The 20,950-nt window shown below is 37.4% G+C and overlaps 1 protein-coding gene across 1 annotated transcript; it reads right to left on the bottom strand.

The window, feature by feature from the left end:
- Positions 1 to 1,909: 1,909 nt before the first annotated feature.
- On the bottom strand, positions 1,910 to 14,094 carry alas1 (aminolevulinate, delta-, synthase 1). Its single transcript, XM_061938318.1, has 11 exons — positions 13,927 to 14,094; positions 9,193 to 9,424; positions 8,938 to 9,120; positions 8,731 to 8,856; positions 8,420 to 8,639; positions 5,449 to 5,633; positions 5,199 to 5,378; positions 4,936 to 5,100; positions 3,552 to 3,820; positions 3,313 to 3,475; positions 1,910 to 2,229 (listed from the first exon to the last, which is right to left on the bottom strand). Exons 2-11 carry the CDS (start codon positions 9,404 to 9,406, stop codon positions 2,069 to 2,071), a joined length of 1,866 nt encoding a protein of 621 aa, XP_061794302.1. The 5' UTR covers positions 9,407 to 9,424; positions 13,927 to 14,094; the 3' UTR covers positions 1,910 to 2,068.
- Positions 14,095 to 20,950: the final 6,856 nt, after the last annotated feature.

Below are 20,950 nucleotides of genomic sequence, written 5' to 3'. Positions count from 1 at the left end.
ACTATAAAGTTCACAAACATAAAGAGGGATGCTAGTGGGCCAGGCCAATCTTTCCTTATCTCTAAACTAAAACTGGGGAAATGTGTAGAGTGTTCTGGGCTTCAGACATGATTTTGTGTCAGAATTTCTTGAGGAACAAATGCCTGGTTAGGCTTTGTGTATGTAGTGTGTGCCTTTCTTGCTTTACAGCTATGCTGTTATTATGCTGTTTGTTACTTATGTATGTTATGTTGCAGCTATTTAAAATAGTTTTGTCAATTTGTTCTGGCCAGAAACAAATTGGCCTTTGTAACATATCTTTGTCTTTGTGTGTTGTATGTCGACCACATTGCTTAGCAGAGTTCAGTGATACAAATGTATGTCAAGTTGATCAACAGATTGTATTATTCTCCAGTGCAATAACAGTACTGAAATAAAGGCTAAAAGGGCATTAATTGGAGCTTTAAAAAAAAAAAAGAAGAAGAAAAGAAGTAACTAAATAGTTACTTTTCACAGTAACGCATTACTTTTTGGTGTAAGTAACTGAGTTAGTAACTGAGTTACTTTTGAAATGAAGTAACTAGTAACTATAATTAGTTACTGTTTTTCAGTAATTGACCCAACACTGTGTGTAAGTTACCCATGCCTTGGGCACTAATACACCCCCATACCATCACAGATGCTGGCTTTTCAACTTTGCGCCTATAACAATCCGGATAGTTATTTTCCTCTTTGTTCCGGAGGACACGACGTCCACAGTTTCCAAAAACAATTTGAAATGTGGACTCATCAGACCACAGAACACTTTTCCACTTTGCATCAGTCCATCTTAGATGAGCTCGGGCCCAGCGAAGCCGGCGGCGTTTCTGGGTGTTGTTGATAAATGGCTTTCGCTTTGCATAGTAGAGTTTTAACTTGCACTTACAGATGTAGCGACAAACTGTAGTTGCTGACAGTGGTTTACTGAAGTGTTCCTGAGCCCATGTGGTGATATCCTTTACACACTGATGTCGGTTTTTGATGCAGTACCGCCTGAAGGATCGAATGTCACGGCCTCGCCACTTAAGTTAAGTTTCAAGTTTATTCACAATACCATAGAACAATTACAATAGTCGTGAATATCATTTAAGGATGGTGGTAAGTGAAAGGGTCGCCCAAATAACCTAGAAGAAGCTTTTGCCAGGTGCTGAAACATGGTGGCAAGCACAAAAAACGCTATATGATAAACACAAAATAATAGTACTAAAGCAAGCATACACATACATACATACATTCATTCATTTAACTTACGTGCCGTGATTTCTCCAGATTCTCTGAACCTTTTGATATTACGGACCGTAGATGGTGAAATCCCTAAATTCCTTGCAACAGCTCGTTGAGAAATGTTGTTCTTAAACTGTTCAACAATTTGCTCAAGCATTTGTTCACAAAGTGGTGACCCTCGCCCCATCCTTGTTTGTGAATGACCGAGATTTAATGGAAGCTGCTTTTATACCCAATCATGGCACCCACCTGTTCCCAATTAGCCTGTTGACCTGTGGGATGTTCCAAATAAGTTTGATGAGCATACATCAACTTTCTCAGTCTTTTTTGCCACTTGTGCCAGCTTTTTTGAAAGATGTTGCAGGCATCAAATTCTAAATGAGCTAATATTTGCAAAAAAATAAAGTTTTACAGTTCGAACGTTAAGTATCTTGCCTTTACAGTCAACTGAATATAGGTTGTAAAGGATTTGCAAATCATCGTATTCTGTTTTTATTTACCATTTACACAACGTGCCAACTTCACTGTTTTTGTATATTAGAGCATGTACTTCAGGACTGACCGGTGAAAGTTCATATTTTGCTTGGACAAGGCAAACAGTAGGAGGCAGGAGGTTTATCTCAATAGTAGTTCCTGGTAATCAATAATGGATTCCACAGACAATGCAAAAGTTTCCAGCTCATATTTTATTTGAAGCATATATAATCTAGAACCAGAGTATTTTATAATGTTAAATAATGTATGAGACATCACGACATGTATAGGACTGGGCTGGGCGTGTTTGTGCCATCTGGAGCCCGACGTTGACGATGGAAACAACGATTGATTATGCGTGGGCTGAGATAGGGTGGCTGAGGCCGCTGAAGTATGACTTCTCTCTCTCGTTCAACAGCTCAAAGTGCAGAGGCTGCTGACAGAAGGTGCACTCAGCTGACGAGTGAGGCTTCAGCTGCAGGCCCACCTCCTTCCACGTGTGCACCAACCTCTCTGTACACAGCAAAGGGGAAGAGTTTAGGGTACTATGTCAACTACATATACATTATACGTGGTAAGGATTAGGGATGTAATGGTAAACCATGGAAAAACTGACAGTATGACTGTTTTTTAAGTTAAAATGATCGTGAATCTGCCCTTTGATAAGGTACAGATGCCAACATGACAACAAGAAACATTAACGTCTTTCCCCAATAAGAAACGACATGCCCAATTCTCAACGTACTGATATTTATGATGTTCAATCGTGCACATTGAAATTACAAGCTGTGCTCTCTTAGAACAGGGTGATCGTTCTATACTTCCAGGAATAGACATGTCTGAAGAAGATATATGCAGCCGGAAGTGACGTCACAGACTGCAAGTAAATCGCACAACATCCATTTTGACTTTATAATTAAAACAATAGACTGACCACCAACCACTATCGGCCAACACTGTATTTATAATTAGTCACCCGGCTGATAAGAAGCTAGGAGTTATTTATGTGTCTCCATAAATGGAGCCAATCCATAAGATGTTAATAATCACCTCCATTACGCCAAATAAACTGCAAAAGTTTGCATCTTATGTATCATAATCACTGGAGGACGAGGCTGAACATACTGCACACCGAGAAAGAAAATATGGAACTAGTTTAAATATTGTATTGATATTATTTAACTGTAAATAGCACTCACCATAAATACATTTAAAAATGTAGTACAGTTAATACATGTGATCGGTATCGTACAAGCTCACTCATGGATGTGAATAACGTGGCTTGCCCAAAGCTGACGAAAAAGTCACATTCAGCTCGCTTTGCCGTTTAGACTGAAGTCTCATTTGTAAAGATCTGATTCCAAATGGATTTGGCCTGAATCTGATGCGAAAAGATCAGATTAAAAGCACTTTAGAGCATTAAGACTGGCAAAAAAACTGATCTTTGTCATTTGAGGGCAAAAAATAAAATAGGGCTTAAGTTGTGATTTATATTGCACGTCAAATAATCTTACAGCGAGTTGGGTATGGAATTTTCTTACTCCTACAGTGCTGAGATTTATTCAACATTTTCAATCAATAATTTAGGATGCTTACCAACAAAATATTTCATCATCTCAGGAGTGTGGTGAGGTGTTGGTGCAATGCGCAAAAGCTCCTCCCCTTTTGCCACGGTGGGATAGTTGATGGCCTGCACGTAGATATTATGGCGACTCATCATGAGGTCGCAAACCTCCGTGTTCTTTTCAGCGTTGGACACCTTGAAGAGGACAGCGGGACATTAGGACCAAGCCTCTGTTTCGGTCGACTGAAGAACGTCGTTTATGGCGACTTACCCGCACGGGGATGATGTGGCTTGGGCAGTGCACCACGGGGAGCCCGGAGTCCATCAGCATCTGTCTGAGCAGCTTGACGTTGCGCTGGTGTTTGCGCCTCAGCATGCGGCCCTCCTCGCCCTTGAGGACCTGAATGGACTGCTTGGCGCCGCTCAACAGCATTGGCGGCAGCGAGGTGGTGAAGATGAAGCCGGCGGCGTAAGAGCGGACCGTGTCCACCAGGGAGGAGGTGCTGGCGATGTAGCCCCCCACACATCCGAATGCCTTGCCTGAAAGCAGGATGAGACAAGAGATGGTTTTAATTTAATGGATGCTGAAAAATATATGCCGACTTTGTGACACTTGGAAAAAAATCCCGATTTTTTGACATTAGAAAAAATCCCGACTTTTGACATTAGAAAAAATCCCGACTTTTGACATTAGAAAAAATCCCGACTTTTGACATTAGAAAAAATCCAGACTTTTGACATTAGAAAAAATCCAGACTTTTGACATTAGAAAAAATCCAGACTTTTGACATTAGAAAAAATCCAGACTTTTGACATTAGAAAAAATCCAGACTTTTGACATTAGAAAAAAATCCCGACTTTTTTCCGTCCAACTGCTGCTACCCTAAATAAGTGACAGAACAAATCCCGACTTTGTGACATTAGAAAAAATCCCGACTTTTTTCCCTCCAACTGCTGGCACTCTGAATAAGTGACAGAACAAATCCTGACTTTTTGACACTTAGAAAAAAATCCTGATTTTTTTGACATAAGAAAAAAATCCAGACTTTTTGAAATTAGAAAAAATCCAGACTGTTTGACATTAGAAAAAATCCAGACTTTTTGACATTAGAAAAAATCCCAACTTTTTGACATTAGAAAAAAATTCAGTTTTTTGTGACAATTTTGTGACACTTAATAAAAAACCCAAAAAAACATTTTGACAACCCCAAAAGGCCTCCAATTCCCCGGGAACAACTGCTGGACTCCTCTGCCTCACAAAAATATGTGAAACTGTGCAAAAAGATGCCCAGCAAGAGGGCTGCGATTCCCCGGGAACACCTGCTCGACTCCTCAGCGTCACAAAAATGTGCCAATCTGTGTAAAATTAGACCCCCAAATGACATCACTTGCTCGTTATTGGGGTCTCGTTTGCCGGGATTCATTGCTTGTTCTCACGCCCCCGGCGATTTTTTTTTTTTTTTTTTTTATAAATTTGATTTGCGTGCAATTCAAGCCTCTGGTCTCCTAGCAACCAGGGAGCTGCTCGCAGCCCCTTTAAGCCCTCTAGCAGATGGGGTGACACGGCTCAGTAGAACAAGATATTCCTACTATGGAAGACACTTGTTCCATTTTGGATGGAAGGGAAAAACACCTTGTGAATAGAATATGCTTACCCAGAGTCCCTGAGATGATATCCATCTTGTGCATGATGCCGTCACGATCTCCAATGCCGCCTCCCCTCGCGCCGTATAGACCCACAGCGTGGACTTCGTCTACAAATGTGATGGCGCCGAATTCATGAGCCACATCGCACATCTCCTCAAGCGGGCACACGGCACCTATCATGGGAGGAACAAGACAACACAAAAAATGTGTCATTTCCTAGACAATTGATTTGCGAATGCAACAAACACGGAGTAAGTCAAGGGAAACTGACCATCCATGGAATGGACAGTCTCAAAGGCGACAATCTTAGGTTTCGTGGGATCTCCCGTCAGCAGCATCTCTCGGAGGTGAGCGACGTCATTGTGGCGGAAAATGAACTTCTTAGCTCCGCTGTTCCTGATTCCTTGGATCATCGACGCATGGTTGCCCGCATCGGAGTAGATCTCACAACCTACAAATAACGCAGAACGTTTTAGGACAGAGCGGATCATTTGGAGTACTTACAAGATTTAGAGAACTACCTGGCAGCATCTTGGCCAGAGTGAAAAGGGTGGAGTCGTTGGCCACGAAGCAGGAAGTGAAGAGCAGCGCTGCGTCCTTTTTGTGGAGGTCCGCCAGCTCTTGTTCAAGCTCCACATGGAACTTGCTGGTCCCGGAAATGTTCCGAGTGCCTCCTGCACCGGAGCCGTGCTTTCGCAGCGTATCCCTGGAGGAAAACAAACAAAATTCAGATTTGCACAGTGGTAAAAACTAAACAAATGAGCAATTTATTTATGTAGGGCCTTTAAAGGATTGCCATGCAAACAATGGATGCATTGCCCTTGGGTGTCGTGTACTTTCAGTTCTAACTCGGATCCTTTGTGTCCAGCCAGTGGAGAAAACTCACAAAATCTATACGCCCTTTACATTTCAGCAAACATTTGTATGACAGTACATTTGATTCTCATAGGACAATATGGTAGAAATTCAACTTGGGTATACTTTAGAGTACCGGTAGTCAGTGAACAGCTTGTATACAATAGAGAACTATCAACTGAAAAGACTGATTAAAGTTAAACTACCACTGCTAGTCACACACACACTAGGTGTGGTGAAATTACTCTCTGCATTTGACCCATTCCCTTGTTCACCCCCTGGGAGGAGGGGAGCAGTGAGCAGCAGCGGTGGCCGAGCTCGGGAATCATTTTGGTGATTTAACCCCCGATTTCAACCCTTGATGAGTGCCAAGCAGGGAGGTAATGGGTCCCATTTTTAGTCTTTGGTATGACTCGGCCGGGGTTTGAACTCACGACCGACCGATCTCAGGGCGGACACTCTAACAACAAGGCCACTGAGCAGTTAAAATAGGGGGAATACAACCATCCTGAGATAGGAATAACCATTACTTTTTCTAGTAATGAGTAAACCAATTACTTTTATGTACATTACAACACTATTACTGTACCGATTCATTTAATGCAACATGGCACTCTACTTTTGAAGTGCTTGTGTTTGCGTCAGCAAGACAGCGTCAGAATCCCAGCAAGTGCACTTCACAAAAGTAGCTCCTTAGTAGTGCAAACAGCCAACAGCCACACTCATTCATACACAAACAGGAAGAATGAACAACAATTTAATGAAGTGAAAATCGTGTAATCCTACAATAACTTGTTTGTGGAGAAGGCGAGACAGCAATTGATGCACACTTTATTAACTACCAGTGAAGACATTCAACAGGAGCTGCTCTGAGCAACATGTCCTTCCAGTAAGTCACTGCCCGCAGACTACCATTTCTGACCTAAGGCCGCGACTCAAACTATGAACAAGCTCTTGCTAAGATCATGCGTCACTTGTCAACAGGCACTACCTTTTAAAAAAGGCACACACTCACGCACTCTGCTCTCATGAAACGTCTCCACTGCAAATGCCAGATATTTGAAAGTAAAAAAAAAAAGACAGCAATAAATACAGAATTAAATTAAAGTAATTAGCAATTCAATTACGTGCAATGCAAGCAAATACTGTACTAAAATACCTATGTCTTGCATAGGTCTGGGGCTGCATGAGTGCTGGCACCGGCGGGCTACGGTCCATGGACCAGGAATAAAATGTTTGTCTCTGTGAACAAATTATAATGGGATTGTTTGTGAATGCTGGTTGTCGTTACAACTACAGTAGGTGTAGGTGGCAGTGTGCATCGCAGCTGCCCTTCTTAACTCCAGGAGAACCGTTCACATATACGTAAACCATTACTGATACTGAACAGTACCGATTTCCGATACTTTTGTGTGTGCTCATGTGGTAAGAGATAAATATTTAATATTAAAATCAACATTTTTATAGACAACATCTAAAACCAAAGTGATAACTGCTGTACAGTTGTTATATCTTGCATGCAGTAATTTCAGCTTGTCCTAGCTGTGTTGCTGTAGTCAGAAATAGTCTTGAATGAGCTAGTCTTGTATAACTGAACAAAGTTAAGTATTTTGATTATTACATGCATCTAGATTTTGATTAACAAAAGGTGTTAAAAATGCCATGTAAAATTGCTAATGCTAATCTGTAGCATGTATATGGCATATCCAATGTAAATACGCATTGAGCCAGCGCATTTTAAAAAGTGGAGCTTTACTTTCGAGCACTTTCTATCAGGCTTGTTTACCTTGTTGGCATGGAAATTACATTGCAACATTACCTAGAGGTAGTCTGCTATGAATAGGCCCGTTTGCACGCCACGTCCTTGAGCCGGTGCGTAGTCTGCATTTGCATGTGATCTCATTTGCAACAAAAGAGTACCAAAATTTGATTGTAGCTTTGGGTGATTTGTTAAGATTGTTTTTAGAGTCTGTACTCCGTAGTACCGACAGATATCGTTTGGTACCTATACAAGTACCGATTTTGGTACTCACCTCTATTTCTGACACCTCACATACGCCTAGTTTACCAAAGAATAAAACGACGTAGCAGCATGAGGGGTCGCTGTTGCCAATTTGGTGACTTGACCACTTTATTTACCCAATATTAGGAGCCTTCAAAAAAAATTTCTTAAAAAAATATATATAACAAAATAGATAGCGTATTTTTCGGAGTATAAGTCGCACCGGAGTATAAATCGCGCCTGCCGAAAATGCATAATAAAGAAGGAAAAAAACATATGTCGCACTGGAGCCTGGCCAAACTATGAAAAAAACTGCGACTTATAGTCCGAAAAATACGATGCTTTTCAGGTGTTATTTGAGATGGACATGAAGCCACATATTGCTTTTTTGAAAGAGCAGCCGGTGCTGCTGTGCTTCCCTCCCCCATCAGAGCATTTGTTTTGTTTTAAATGTGTTTTTAATCTCATCTATAACATCCATTACAATTACACGCATCACAGCTAGACAGGCAAATTTAAAGAGGATGTGCTCTTGTGACTTCTAGGAGATAGCTAGCTAAAATGTGGGTGGTATACTCCTTCATGAGATACTGCGTATGGAGCCAGGTTAGAGTGACATTTTCTATCAAACTCACATTATCGATTGCACCACCCAAGGGTGTCGACTCATGCCCAGATAGTCGTTGCTGCACCAAACAGACACCTCCCTCTTGTCTTCCAAGGAGCCGGTGAAGTCTTCAGCCATGGGGAACTCACTCGCCAACCGGTTGACTGTTTTGAACACGCGGTAAGTGTGGTCGCTCTTCTTCTCTTCGATTTTCTTCTCGAAATAGCCGTCGTAGTGGAAGCGAGACGCTGTCAACAGGAGGAAGAAAGATGGCTTAATGCAATGCAACCGGTGTGTTGCAAATTGTTTCATCACTAAACAACCTGACCAGAAACTTACAGCTGCTTGGCAAGTTGTCCTGCAGCAAGTGAGACACCATCTTGGGTCGCTGCTTTAAGAGGGTCTTCATGAGGCCCTCGCTGGTGCTGGTCATGGACGGCTTCTTCAGCTGGTCAGGAGACACCTCTGAAATGAGTAAAAGAAGACATTTTGATGTTATGCTGCTTATCTGGTGAATTGGTCAATCATTTTGTAGTGTTATCTTACCTTTCTGAACAGTGCGGACTTCCTGAACATCCTCTTGGAACTCCATGCCAACCTGGCGGACCACGCTGCTGTTCTTTTGGCCCATCTCCGCCGCCAGAAAGGGGCATTTGGAGGCCACAGCCTGACCAGAGGACAGCATAGAGTGGCCAGCAGGCAGCTTGGTCTCCACCTCCGCTTTGGGGCCTAGAAGATACGCTGCCTTTAGATACAGCATATGCATTGCGATGGAGCAGAGTTGTGACGTCCACAAGTCACCTTCAGCAGTGGTGTTGTTCTCGGTCTTCTGGCGAGAAGAGGACGACGTACACAGGGCCCGTGCCAAGGGCGGGGCCATGGGTTTGGAGGCCAACTCCATCATAATGGGGCATTGCTGGGCGTAGGCGACCAAAGAGTTCCTCGGCTGCTGCTGCATGAAGGCCTGTGGCACGCGAGCCAGGAAAGGACACCGGCGCATTATGACGTCCATCATGATTATCACGTGAAAGCTCTGAAAGAGAAAAAGAAGAGGGAAACACATTTTATTCATAAAACTTATCTGTATATATTTTTATACATATAAACATATTTATATAGGCTCCAGGTCCCCCCGCGACCCCGAAAGGGACAAGCGGTAGAAAATGGATGGGATGGATGGATGTATATGCACACACACACACACACACACACACACACACACACACACACACACACACACACACACACACACACACACACACACACACACATTTAATTTTCATGACAATTTACATTGTAGATTGTCACTGAAGGCATCATAAATACGAATGAACACATGTGGAGTTATGTAGTTAACAAAAAAAAGGTGAAATAACTGAAAACATGTTTTATATTCTAGTTTATTCAAAATAGCCACCCTTTGCTCTGATTACTGTTTTGCACACTCTTGGCATTCTCTCGGCTTCAAGAGGTAGTCACCCGAAAGTGTTTTCACTTCACAGTTGTCATTGTCACAGAAGGCATCAAAACTATCTACAATGTAAATAGTCATGAAAAAAAAACAAAAAAAAACACATTGAAATGAGAAGGTGTGTCCAAAGTTTTGGCCTATGGGAAACACTGCACAATTACTCAGGCCATGATTTGCATCCATACTTCACATCAAACGTTTCAGTTGACAAGTCTTCAAGTCTACATTTTATAAAGTAACCGTTTTATTGTTATTACACACTAAACACATTAACTCGCCGTTGTGGCTGAAATCTTACTCATCTGCATGGAGTCGCACACAGCGAATATAGCCCCTGTATTTTTCTATGGTAGGCGTTACAGTGTTACATACAAGCTGTTACGTGGACTACCGGTACATAGTTTTGTTGACATATTTTGGCGTCGACGGGTATATTCCCTATTTGGCTTTTCAAAAGAGTAGAGCAAAGGTGAAACATTTTTAAATGATTCCTCAGGCTGCTACAATATGTTAAGTCAAATCAAGAGGGAGACTTATTGGAACACAGGCAATAACTCATATCTGACTATTTTAATAATCATTAACTCACCATAAAACAAATATAAAACCTAAATGACTTCATGATTACTTAACCTTGAGGCCAAAGTAGGTAAGAGTGTATTCGCTGCTGGCTGAATAGCAGCTGGGGTCACTGAGTGCCTCTCACGCTTGATCGCGCAATTAAGTAGCGACCAGGCCGCTGTTTTCAGAGTTCAACTGCGTTCACTTTGTTTTCATCATCACTCTACACCAATACTAATGATGTACAACACATATCCTATCCTTTTTCCAGAATATCCACATTTTCAGATTGAACACACACACACACACACACACACACACACACACACACACACACACACACACACACACACACACACACACACACACACACACACACACACACACAATTTTAAGTACTATAGAAATTGATCACAGTTGTTTGTTTAATAGAGGAATGTAGTTAATCATAAAACTATCACCCATTGTTATTAAAAAAAGTATTGATTTTGAACCGAGCGTCGTTCTGAATCGAAAATCGAATCGTGTGGTGCCCAAAGATTCACGGCACTGTTTCATGTAAATCAATTAGTTTTCAAAGGTTTACACACATACTCACATATCAGACTACTTAAATAATCGTTAACTCAAATTACAACAGTGATTCTCAAACTGTGTTACATGTACTGTCACTTAATTCAATATTCAAACAGTGTTTACTCATCAAACTCTGTGTAATGTTACGGTGGACAAAAATATTAAATAAACTTGTTCAATAAAACCGCTCTGGATTGTTTTCCTTTTTTTTTGTCCTGTCCAGCTACTCAGGCAAATCATATTGTTGATGTACAAATTTACTTTACAAAAGAAAAGTGTGGGATACTTCTCTTGTTGCATTATTTGTATTTGACTTATGTATTTGTTTTGTTATTATTTGGTGCAGCCGGGCCGGCCGGAGCAGGAGGGGATAGAAAAATAAAAAAAGGAAAACAGAGGGGGAAATTGCGGGGACAAGAGGGGGATAAGACAGACAACAACAACAGCAAACACAACAACAACAACAACATCAGCAAATAGGATGTGTACAAATATGATGTTAAAAGTGATAGCAAAGAAGCAGTTAGTGCAATACATATTAATAATAAAGAAATGACAATGAACATTATTAGACTACAAATGGAGCAGTACAAATACCAATAGAAATAGCACAATTGATAATGAATAATAACAATAACTAACTATCATCAACAATACATCCATCCATCCATTTCCTACTGCTTGTCCCTTTTGGGGCAATTGTACTGTTTTTTTTGGATTGTTTTCAATGAACTCTAAGGCCTACTACGCTACTGTATTTTAATATTGGTCATTGTGGTGGTACTTCGAGCCAAGTGTATTATGAGGTGGTACTTGGTAAAAAAAAAAAGTTTGAGAACCACTGCATTAGAACAAATATAAATCTCAACAAAATGATAAAGTGTCTTGGTGATTACTTATCCAACTAAACCTTGATGACAAATGGATATTGTAATCGTTTTAATCGATTTTCTAAGTTGAGTTTGAGTTTATTTGGAACATGCATGCATACAACACTATGCATCACAATTTCCAGTTCCTCTATTCAACATGTTCGAAAAGGAGGAGGAAGAAGCAGAGCTTATTTAAACCGACTCCTTTTCCTTTACATAGCAGTTGCTAAAACATTTGTTCACTTCCTGTTCTCAATTTATTCACAATATACTACATAAGTAATAACAATTAAAATATATAAATAGATAATTGGTGAAAGAAGTTATATTTAATCTGGTGCGATGAGTAAGATTATCTTGAAAATGAATGGATGGATGAGATAAATTCAGAATGTTTATCATGGTTCTTCTTCTTTGTATTTTGTAAACACTAAGTTTGAAGAGTTTCTTGAAGTGGATCATATTAGTACATTGTTTGATTTTTTTGCTTAACACATTACATCATTTAATTCCACATACTGATATACTGAAGGTTTTAAGTGTTGTACGTGCGTACAAAAGGTTTTAAATTAACGTATTTTTCGGATTATAAATCACAGTTTTTTTTTCATAGTTTAGGGTGTGATTTATACTCTGGAGCGACTTATGTGTGAAATGATTAACAAATTACTGTAAAATATTAAATAATATTATTTATCTCATTCACGTAAGAGACTAGACGTATATCAGCACGTTCTCAGTTGGTTATTTATGTGTCATATAACGTACACTTATTCAGCCTGTATATGTGTGTGTGTGTGTGTAATATATATATATATATATATATATATATATATATATATATATATACACACACACACACATATATATACAAAGTATACATATATATATATATATATATTGAACAATAGAAATATATATATATATGTTGAACAATTTCCCTTGTGGATCATTAAAGTTTTTCTAATTCATATATATATATATATATATATATATATATATATATATATATATATATATATATATATATATATATATATATATATATATTATTTTAAGTACTATAGAAATTGATCACAGTTTCTGTTTAGTAGAGGAATGTGGATCTGGAGTGACTTGTGTGAAATTATTAACACATTACCGTAAAATATCAAATAATAATATTTATCTCATTCACGTAATAGACTAGGCGTATATCAGCACATTCTCAGTTGGTTATTTATGCGTCATGTAACGTACACTTATTCAGCCTGTTGTTCACTATTCTTTATTTATTTTAAATTGCCTTTCAAATGTCTATTCTTGGTGTTGGATTTTATCAAATAAATTTCCCCAAAAAATGCAATTTATACTCTAGTGCGACTACGTTTTTTTCCTTCTATATTATGCATTTTCGGCCGGTGCGATTTATACTCCGGAGCGACTTATACTCCGAAAAATACGGTACATTGTTCTCTAAGTTTACATTTCTCCTCTTGTGTTTAGAAGAATTGTTGTACTTTCTTGGGTAGCAGATTGTAGTTTGCGTCGTGTATAATTTGAGCTGTTTGCAAATTAACTATGTCGTGGAATTTCAGTATTTTTGATTCAATAAATAAAGGATTTGTATGTTCTCTATATCCAACATTATGTATTATTCTAACCAATCTTTTTTTTAACACCATTAATGAATGTCGTGCACATTTGTAGTTATTTCCCCATATTTCTACACAATAACTCAGATATGTAACACTAATAAAAGGCAGTAAAAAAAACACAATATTTACCTCAATTACAACTTTGGTGGGGGGAAAAAATCCCTGGAATAGTTCTTATGCCTACTTAGCTGCTTTGGCCACTACTAGCTTTCACTTCCCAACACCGGTGTTACTTGAGTGTTCCTCAAGTTGAAAGCCTTTATTACAAATGACACTATTTTAGGTGGAAATATTTAAAAAATATATACTCGTTGTTATTGAGAGAAGGAGCGGCTTACATGGCAGCTAGCTTTTAGCCTCCCAGAAAGTGATGGCGGTGGTAAGGAGTGGTCAACGCTACGGAAGGAAAACAACTTACCGATAATAAAAACCTCAACAAGACAATCCACTTGGTCTAGGTCACTCTGGAGAGATGAGCACGCACAAGGACACACAAGGACCGGAGCAGGATAACTTAAGTTGGCCGCTTCGTTCTCCTACAGTGAGGGCGAACTACAAGGACGCGGATGTGCTGCTGCTTAAGTAAGGCTCGGAGCTTTAAGCTGAAGTCTCGCGAGACTTTGTCAGCCGTGAGTCATCCTCAGAAGTATGGGCTCGTTGTTTATACTTTGAATTGAAATTTGATCAGTTGGTTGAGTAAGCAGCGGAATTAAATAAACGATGAGTAAATTAATCATGGATTAAAAAATAATAAGCGCATAGTTACACAACAAAAATTGTGTAACAGCAATGACATTGTGTAACAAAAAAAAGGCAATGGTAGCTTGTTTTATTTATTTTCATCCATCAATCTATTTTCTACCGCTTGTTCCTTTCGGGTTCGCGGGGGGTGCTTGAGCCTATCTCAGCTGCACTCGGGCGGAAGGCGTTTTACACCCTGGACAAGTCGCCACCTCATCACAGGGCCAACACAGATAGTCAATGGTCATTTCCCCCCCTAATTGTGTTTTTAGAATGAGCTTTAAAACTTGGCAGAGACTTAACATTTTTGCAGCAGATTCCCGTAAACTGGCATACAGATGATCGCTTTACTGGAGGAGCTCCTTAAAAACAGCGTAAGAACTTGGACCAGTGGAAGAAAAAATAAGTCCATTTAAAAAAAAAAAGGAAAACAAATGCAAATATAAAAAAAGGGGAAAAATGTCAATGGAAAAAAAAAGGAAAACAATTGTCAATGCAAAAAAAAAAAAGGAAAACAAATGCAAATGTAAAAAATGAAAAAAATGGAAATGGAAAAAAAAAAGGAAAACCATTGTCAATGCAAAAAAGGGAGAAAAATGTCAATGCAAAAAAGGAAAATAATGTCAATGCAGAAACCAGGGGGGGTGGGGGGAAACGTAAAACTTTTGTATTTCCAGTATTATGTGTGATGTATTATTACTTTGAACTGCAAAGCGTATTTGAGTGCCCTGAAAAGCGCTATACCAAATAAAATGTATTATTATTATTATTAAAAAAAAATGTCAATACAAAAAAACGGTCAATGCAAGGATTTGCCAAACAATAAAAATTAGTAATAAGTTACATCAGATGCTAACACGTGTCCAAAATATGAAAGGAGAAGCAGGAAGAAAAAAAAAAAAAGGAAAACAATTGTCAATGCAAAAAAGAAAAGAAAAACGAAAACAAATGCAAATGTAAAAAATAAAAAAAATGGAAATGGAATAAAAAAAAGGGAGAAAAATATCCATGCAAAAAAGGAAAATAATGTCAATGCAGAAACCAGGGGGGGGGGGAAAAACGTAAAACTTTTATATTTCCAGTATTATGTGTGATGTATTATTACTTTGAACTGTAAAGCGTATTTGAGTACCCTGAAAAGCGCTATACCAAATAAAATGTATTATTATTATTTTTTTTTTTAAATGTCAATACAAAAAAACGGTCAATGCAAGGATTTGCCAAACAATAAAAAATAGTTATAAGTTACATCAGATACTGACACGTGTCCAAAATATGAAAGGAGAAGCAGGGAAAAAAAAGGAAAACAATTGTCAATGCAAAAAAGAAAAGAAAAAGGAAAACAAATGCAAATGGAAAAAAAGAAATAAAATGTAAATGGAAAAAAAAAGGAAAACAATTGTCGATGCAAAAAAAGGGAGAAAAATGTCCATGCAAAAAAGGAAAATAATGTCAATGCAGAAACCAGGGGGGAAAAAAACGTAAAACTTTTATATTTCCAGTATTATGTGTGATGTATTATAACTTTGAACTGTAAAGCGCATTTGAGTACCCTGAAAAGCGCTATACCAAATAAAATGTATTATTATTATTATTTAAAAAATGTCAATACAAGAAAACGGTCAACGCAAGGATTTGCCAAACAATAAAAATTAGTAATAAGTTACATCAGATGCTGACACATGTCCAAAATATGAAAGGAGAAGCAGAAAAAAAAGGAAAACAATTGTCAATGCAAAAAAAGGGAGAAAAATGTCAATGCAAAAAAGGAAAATAATGTCAATGCAGAAACCAGGGGGAAAAATGTTGATGCAAATTAATTTTATATTTCCAGTATTATGTATTATTACTTTGAACTGTTTGAACTGTAAAGCGTCTTTGAGTACCCTGAAAAGCGCTATACAAATAAAATTTATTATTATTATTTAAAAAAATGTCAATACAAAAAAACGGTCAATGCAAGGATTTGCCAAACAATACAAAATAGCAATTAGTTACATCAGATGCTGACACGTGTCCAAAATATGAAAGGAGAAGCAGATTTTATTTAATCATATACCCCTTCCTGTGTCAGTAAGTAATTATGTTCATTTATTGCAGGGGTGTCAAACTCATTTTAGATCAGGGAGAAAAATCTACTCCCAAGTGGGGAGTAGATCCACGGCATGATAACTTAAAATTAAAGACAACTTCAGATTGTTTTCTTTGTTTAAAAATAGAACAATCCCATTCTGAAAATGTACAAATCATAATGTTGTTGTTGTTGTTTGTTTGTTTTTTACACTTACATGTTGCGGATAATAGTATTCGATCTTTATTTGTCGTTATTTATACTTTCTGAATAAATGATGTGAAAATGTTCATCAGTCAACTCACTGGTGTTAATTTTCAATCTATCGAGTTAAAAAAATAATACCCAAATCAAATTACAGGATGTTATTAATGTAGTTTGCTCACTTTCCCCGACTGGTGCATTAACATCATGTGTTTATTTTTTATTGTTTTTGTTTTTTTACATATGTAGCATCATCTACAAAGGGCCGTACGTTTGACACCTCTGATTTATTGTGTTTTAATGTTCACTTGTTAAAGAGGAATTGCACTTTTTTGGAATTTTGCCCATGGGTCACAATCTCTACGTGAGACAATTATTTGTTTAATGCATTCTAATTTGTAATATTTGGCTAGTAATGCATGGCTAACAATGCAGCAAATGGGAGTAATTTATCCTGCCCATGAAGCCCCCCCCCCAACCCCCACCCCCCCAAAAAAAACCATCCAAAATACTCCATTTACATGTTGGGACATGCATATTAACCAAGTATTAGCGACATTGTTATTGTGAGAACTAATGCCAAGGAACTACTTTTAGCGGTGCCTTTATAACAGAGAGGTAACTAGACATAATGAGCCGGTGAGCTCCTGCATCACCTCTGAGCTGGTAAATGAACTCTAGATTATAAATCATGCATCACACTTGTATAGTCAAAGGTTGTTGCCATAAACAGTGAAGTTAGTCAACTCTGACATTCAATTTAGCCCTGAAAACATTGCAAGGTTTGACACAAAAAGATGCTCGTTTGCGTCACTTTTTATTTATTTTTATTTTATTTTTTACCTCAGTGAGGATTATAAGCAATTCTTCATCTAAACGGAACACACAAATCTTGAGAACAAACATTGTCCACTAAATTATTGTTTAAATATGTTTATAGTTTGTATTTCTTATTTAGCCCTTATCAATACTTCTGCATGATGCTTAGTGTTTCACAAAAGCCAGAGTCTAAAACTTGTAGCTCATCCTCTTTATATTCAGGCTCAAAAATATAAGGTTCTGGATCATCATTTGTCCCAAAGTAGACGTTGTTGTCTCTCATGAATTTTGCCATGAGTACGAGTGTTATTGTTGAAAGAAATAGCAAAAGTTGTGATGTGACTGAGAAATAAATGCGCCGCCGTATGCTTAAAATGAGCAAAATATGTTATTATTACCGTATTTTTCGGACTATAAGTCACAGTTTTTTTCATAGTTTGGCCAGGCTCCAGTGCGATTTATATATGTTTTTTTCCTTCTTTATTATGCATTTTTGGCAGGTGCGTCTTATACTCCGGTGCGACTTATACTCCGAAAAATACGGTGCATGTTTTTATGAATGTGCTGTTACCACATTATATATATACAGTACAGGTCAAAAGTTTGGACACACCTTCTCCTCATTCAATGCATTTTCTTTATTTTCATGACTATTTACATTGTAGGTTGTCACTGAAGGCATCAAAACTATGAATGAACACATGTGGAGTTATGTACTTAACAAAAAAAGGTGGAATAACTGAAAACATGTTTTATATTCTAGTTTTTTCAAAATAGCCACCTTTTGCTCTGATTACTGCTTTGCACACTCTTGGCATTTTCTCGATGAGGTTCCACAATTAGTTTATACACAAAAAAAAACGAGATGAGGCAACATTGTTGCATTTGACTTCCTCATAACTGAAAATGGATGGATGGATAAGGTGGCCTTGGTTTATTTGCAAAACTGCTGGAAATGTCTTCCCTGTGCGTTTCCACTCATTTTCTGATGTTTTGCTGCTCTCTGCTGGTGTCTCTAGGTATGACATTTTTCTGAATAATGTTTGCTTGCAATAATAATTTAATAATAAATAATAAACCAGTGCCATTTGTTTGTTAGTAAATATCTGACAAATAAATGAGTGAACTGACTTTTGGTTTTCCATGTAATGATCATTTGCTTGTGAGAATTACTTTTACAAAATAAAAATAAAAAGTTAGAGAGCTACTAATTTTGGTAACGTTAATTTTCATGGCTTATTTCAACCAAAACAAATGGAATACACTTTTTGTTGCCAGAATATTGACAACATTTTGGCATCCACATATTACATTTCAACATTTCTGTCAACGACGATTTGCTTCAGCCTGCAACACATAGTCATTTTGATAGTAGGCTATTATTGCTAATATAGACACTTACATCAAAAAGGTTAAAGTAAAGTTTATTCTTTGGTCAATGGTCAACAAAATAAACAAACAGTTGTACATTCATAGATTGAAAATGAAAATGTTGCAGACCGAAAGGGTTTAGGCTGAAGTTGAACACTTATAGCGCCTAACCCTATAAACAATGTCAAGTACAAAATGAACTTCCGAAAATTATGAAATGTCTTTTGTACAACATATTATAAATACACATCATACACAATATGAACACTGTTCAATTATATACACAGTAAAGGCATGTGAAATATCCTTATACGCGTGTTAAACCTTTGTACCAATTTATATACTATATACAAACAATTATACTTCCATTATTATTTATATCCCACATTTAGTATTTTAATTAACATTGATCATAGTATTAACTACTGTGTTGATTCAAGAGTGATATATTTTTCCAAGACTTTGGTCTTAAAGTGTTTTTTAAATGTGTGAATGGACCTGGAACATTTTAAGGGATCATCCAAGCTGTTCCACAGTTGAACCCCCCTGACAGAAACACATCTACTTTTTAAGCTTGTTCTTATCTTAGCTTTCTGGAAGACAGCTGAACCTCTGAGGTCATAGGGATTATCTCTGGGTATGAACCTCTCCTGTAGACACCGAGGCAGCATGTGGTTATGAGCTTTGTACGTCACAATAGCAGTGTTGAGGTCAACAAGATCATGCAGTTTTAATGTTTTTAATTTAATAAACAGAGCATTGGTATGGTCATGATAATCTGCATAATTTACAATTCTAATCGCTTTCTTTTGAAGTAAGAATATAGAGTTGATGTTTGTTTTGTAATTGTTACCCCAGATTTCAACACAATAATTAAGATAAGGGAGTACGAAAGAATTATATAACATATTAAGAGCCTTTTGATTTACGGAGTTTTTGATTTTATGTAACATAGCAATATTTTTTGCCATCTTTGTCTTAAGTATATTTATGTACAGTTTCCAATTTAATTTATCATCTATATAGATTTCCAAAAATTGTGTTGAATACACCCTTTCTATCTCCATATCATCAATTCTTATATGACACTGTATGTTATTTTTCCTATTTCCAAAAATTATATATTTTGTTTTATTTAGGTTGATTGACAGTTTATTGGCATCAAACCATTGCTTTAGTATGTGGAGTTCGCTCTCTACAGTCTCTAAGAGTTGGCCAAGGTCTTGCCCAGAACAGTACAGACTTGTATCGTCAGCAAAGAGAATACAATTGAGTTTTTTAAAGATTTTGCAGATATCATTAATATACAATAAAAACAATTTTGGTCCCAGTACAGAACCTTGGGGCACTCCATGTGTTATAATCTTTTTATCTGAATCTACATTGTTCATATGCACATACTGTTCTCTACCACCAAGATAACTTTTCAACCAATCATGAGCAAGACCTCTAAAACCATACCTCTGCATTTTGTCTTCATTATAACACTTATAGATAGATAGATAGATAGATAGATAGATAGATAGATAGATAGATAGATAGATAGATAGATAGATAGATAGATAGATAGATGGATGGATGGATGGATGGATGGATGGATGATGGGTGGGTGGGTGGATAGATAGATAGATAGATAGATAGATAGATAGATAGATGGATAGATAGATAGATAGATAGATAGATAGATAGATAGATAGATAGTACTTTATTAATTCCTTCGGGAGAGTTCCCTCAGGAAAATAAAGCAGCAGTGTACAGATTTGAGATAGAATTTAAAAGAATTTAAAACGTAATGGAAGTATAAATGGAAATAAAATAGAAAATATAACAATAAGAATAAAAATTGAAAGTAATAATACGAATAAAAATATAACAGTAAAAATTAGAATATAGCAAGAGAAACTAGGCAGTAGTGACCATGTTATGAAGAGAAAAAAATGAAAAAAGACGGTGTTACTGTGGATTATATGAAATATGTGATGTGTATATTGCACAATTAAAATGTATTGCATTGTTAATTGCACTGGTTTTTGTTGCAGTTTATTTCAGTATTATTATTGCTTATTATTTTATACAGCTTTTCATTTTTTGCTGCTCCAGACGGATTGTTTTTTTGTATTTTTGGTCCAATATGGCTCTTTCAACGTTTTGGGTTGCGGACCCCTGGACTATACTATAGGGAAGAGATGGATTATCATTAAACACACCCAAAATGGCTTGGGTGGGTGGGGCTGAA

The sequence above is a fragment of the Nerophis lumbriciformis genome, linkage group LG03 (genome assembly GCF_033978685.3).
Source record: "Nerophis lumbriciformis linkage group LG03, RoL_Nlum_v2.1, whole genome shotgun sequence".
NCBI classification, from domain to species: Eukaryota; Metazoa; Chordata; class Actinopteri; order Syngnathiformes; family Syngnathidae; genus Nerophis; species Nerophis lumbriciformis.
This window is presented reverse-complemented; position numbering and strand designations above follow the sequence as displayed.

Excerpts from the sequence above, each read along its gene's own strand:
- alas1 (XM_061938318.1), bottom strand. The coding sequence starts at position 9,406 with ATGATGGACGTCATAATGCGCCGGTGTCCTTTCCTGGCTCGCGTGCCA. Across the intron at positions 9,121-9,192 it reads GAACAACACCACTGCTGAAG|GCCCCAAAGCGGAGGTGGAG; the intron begins GTGACTTGTGGA and ends CGTATCTTCTAG. Across the intron at positions 5,379-5,448 it reads TCTGGCCAAGATGCTGCCAG|GTTGTGAGATCTACTCCGAT; the intron begins GTAGTTCTCTAA and ends CGTTATTTGTAG.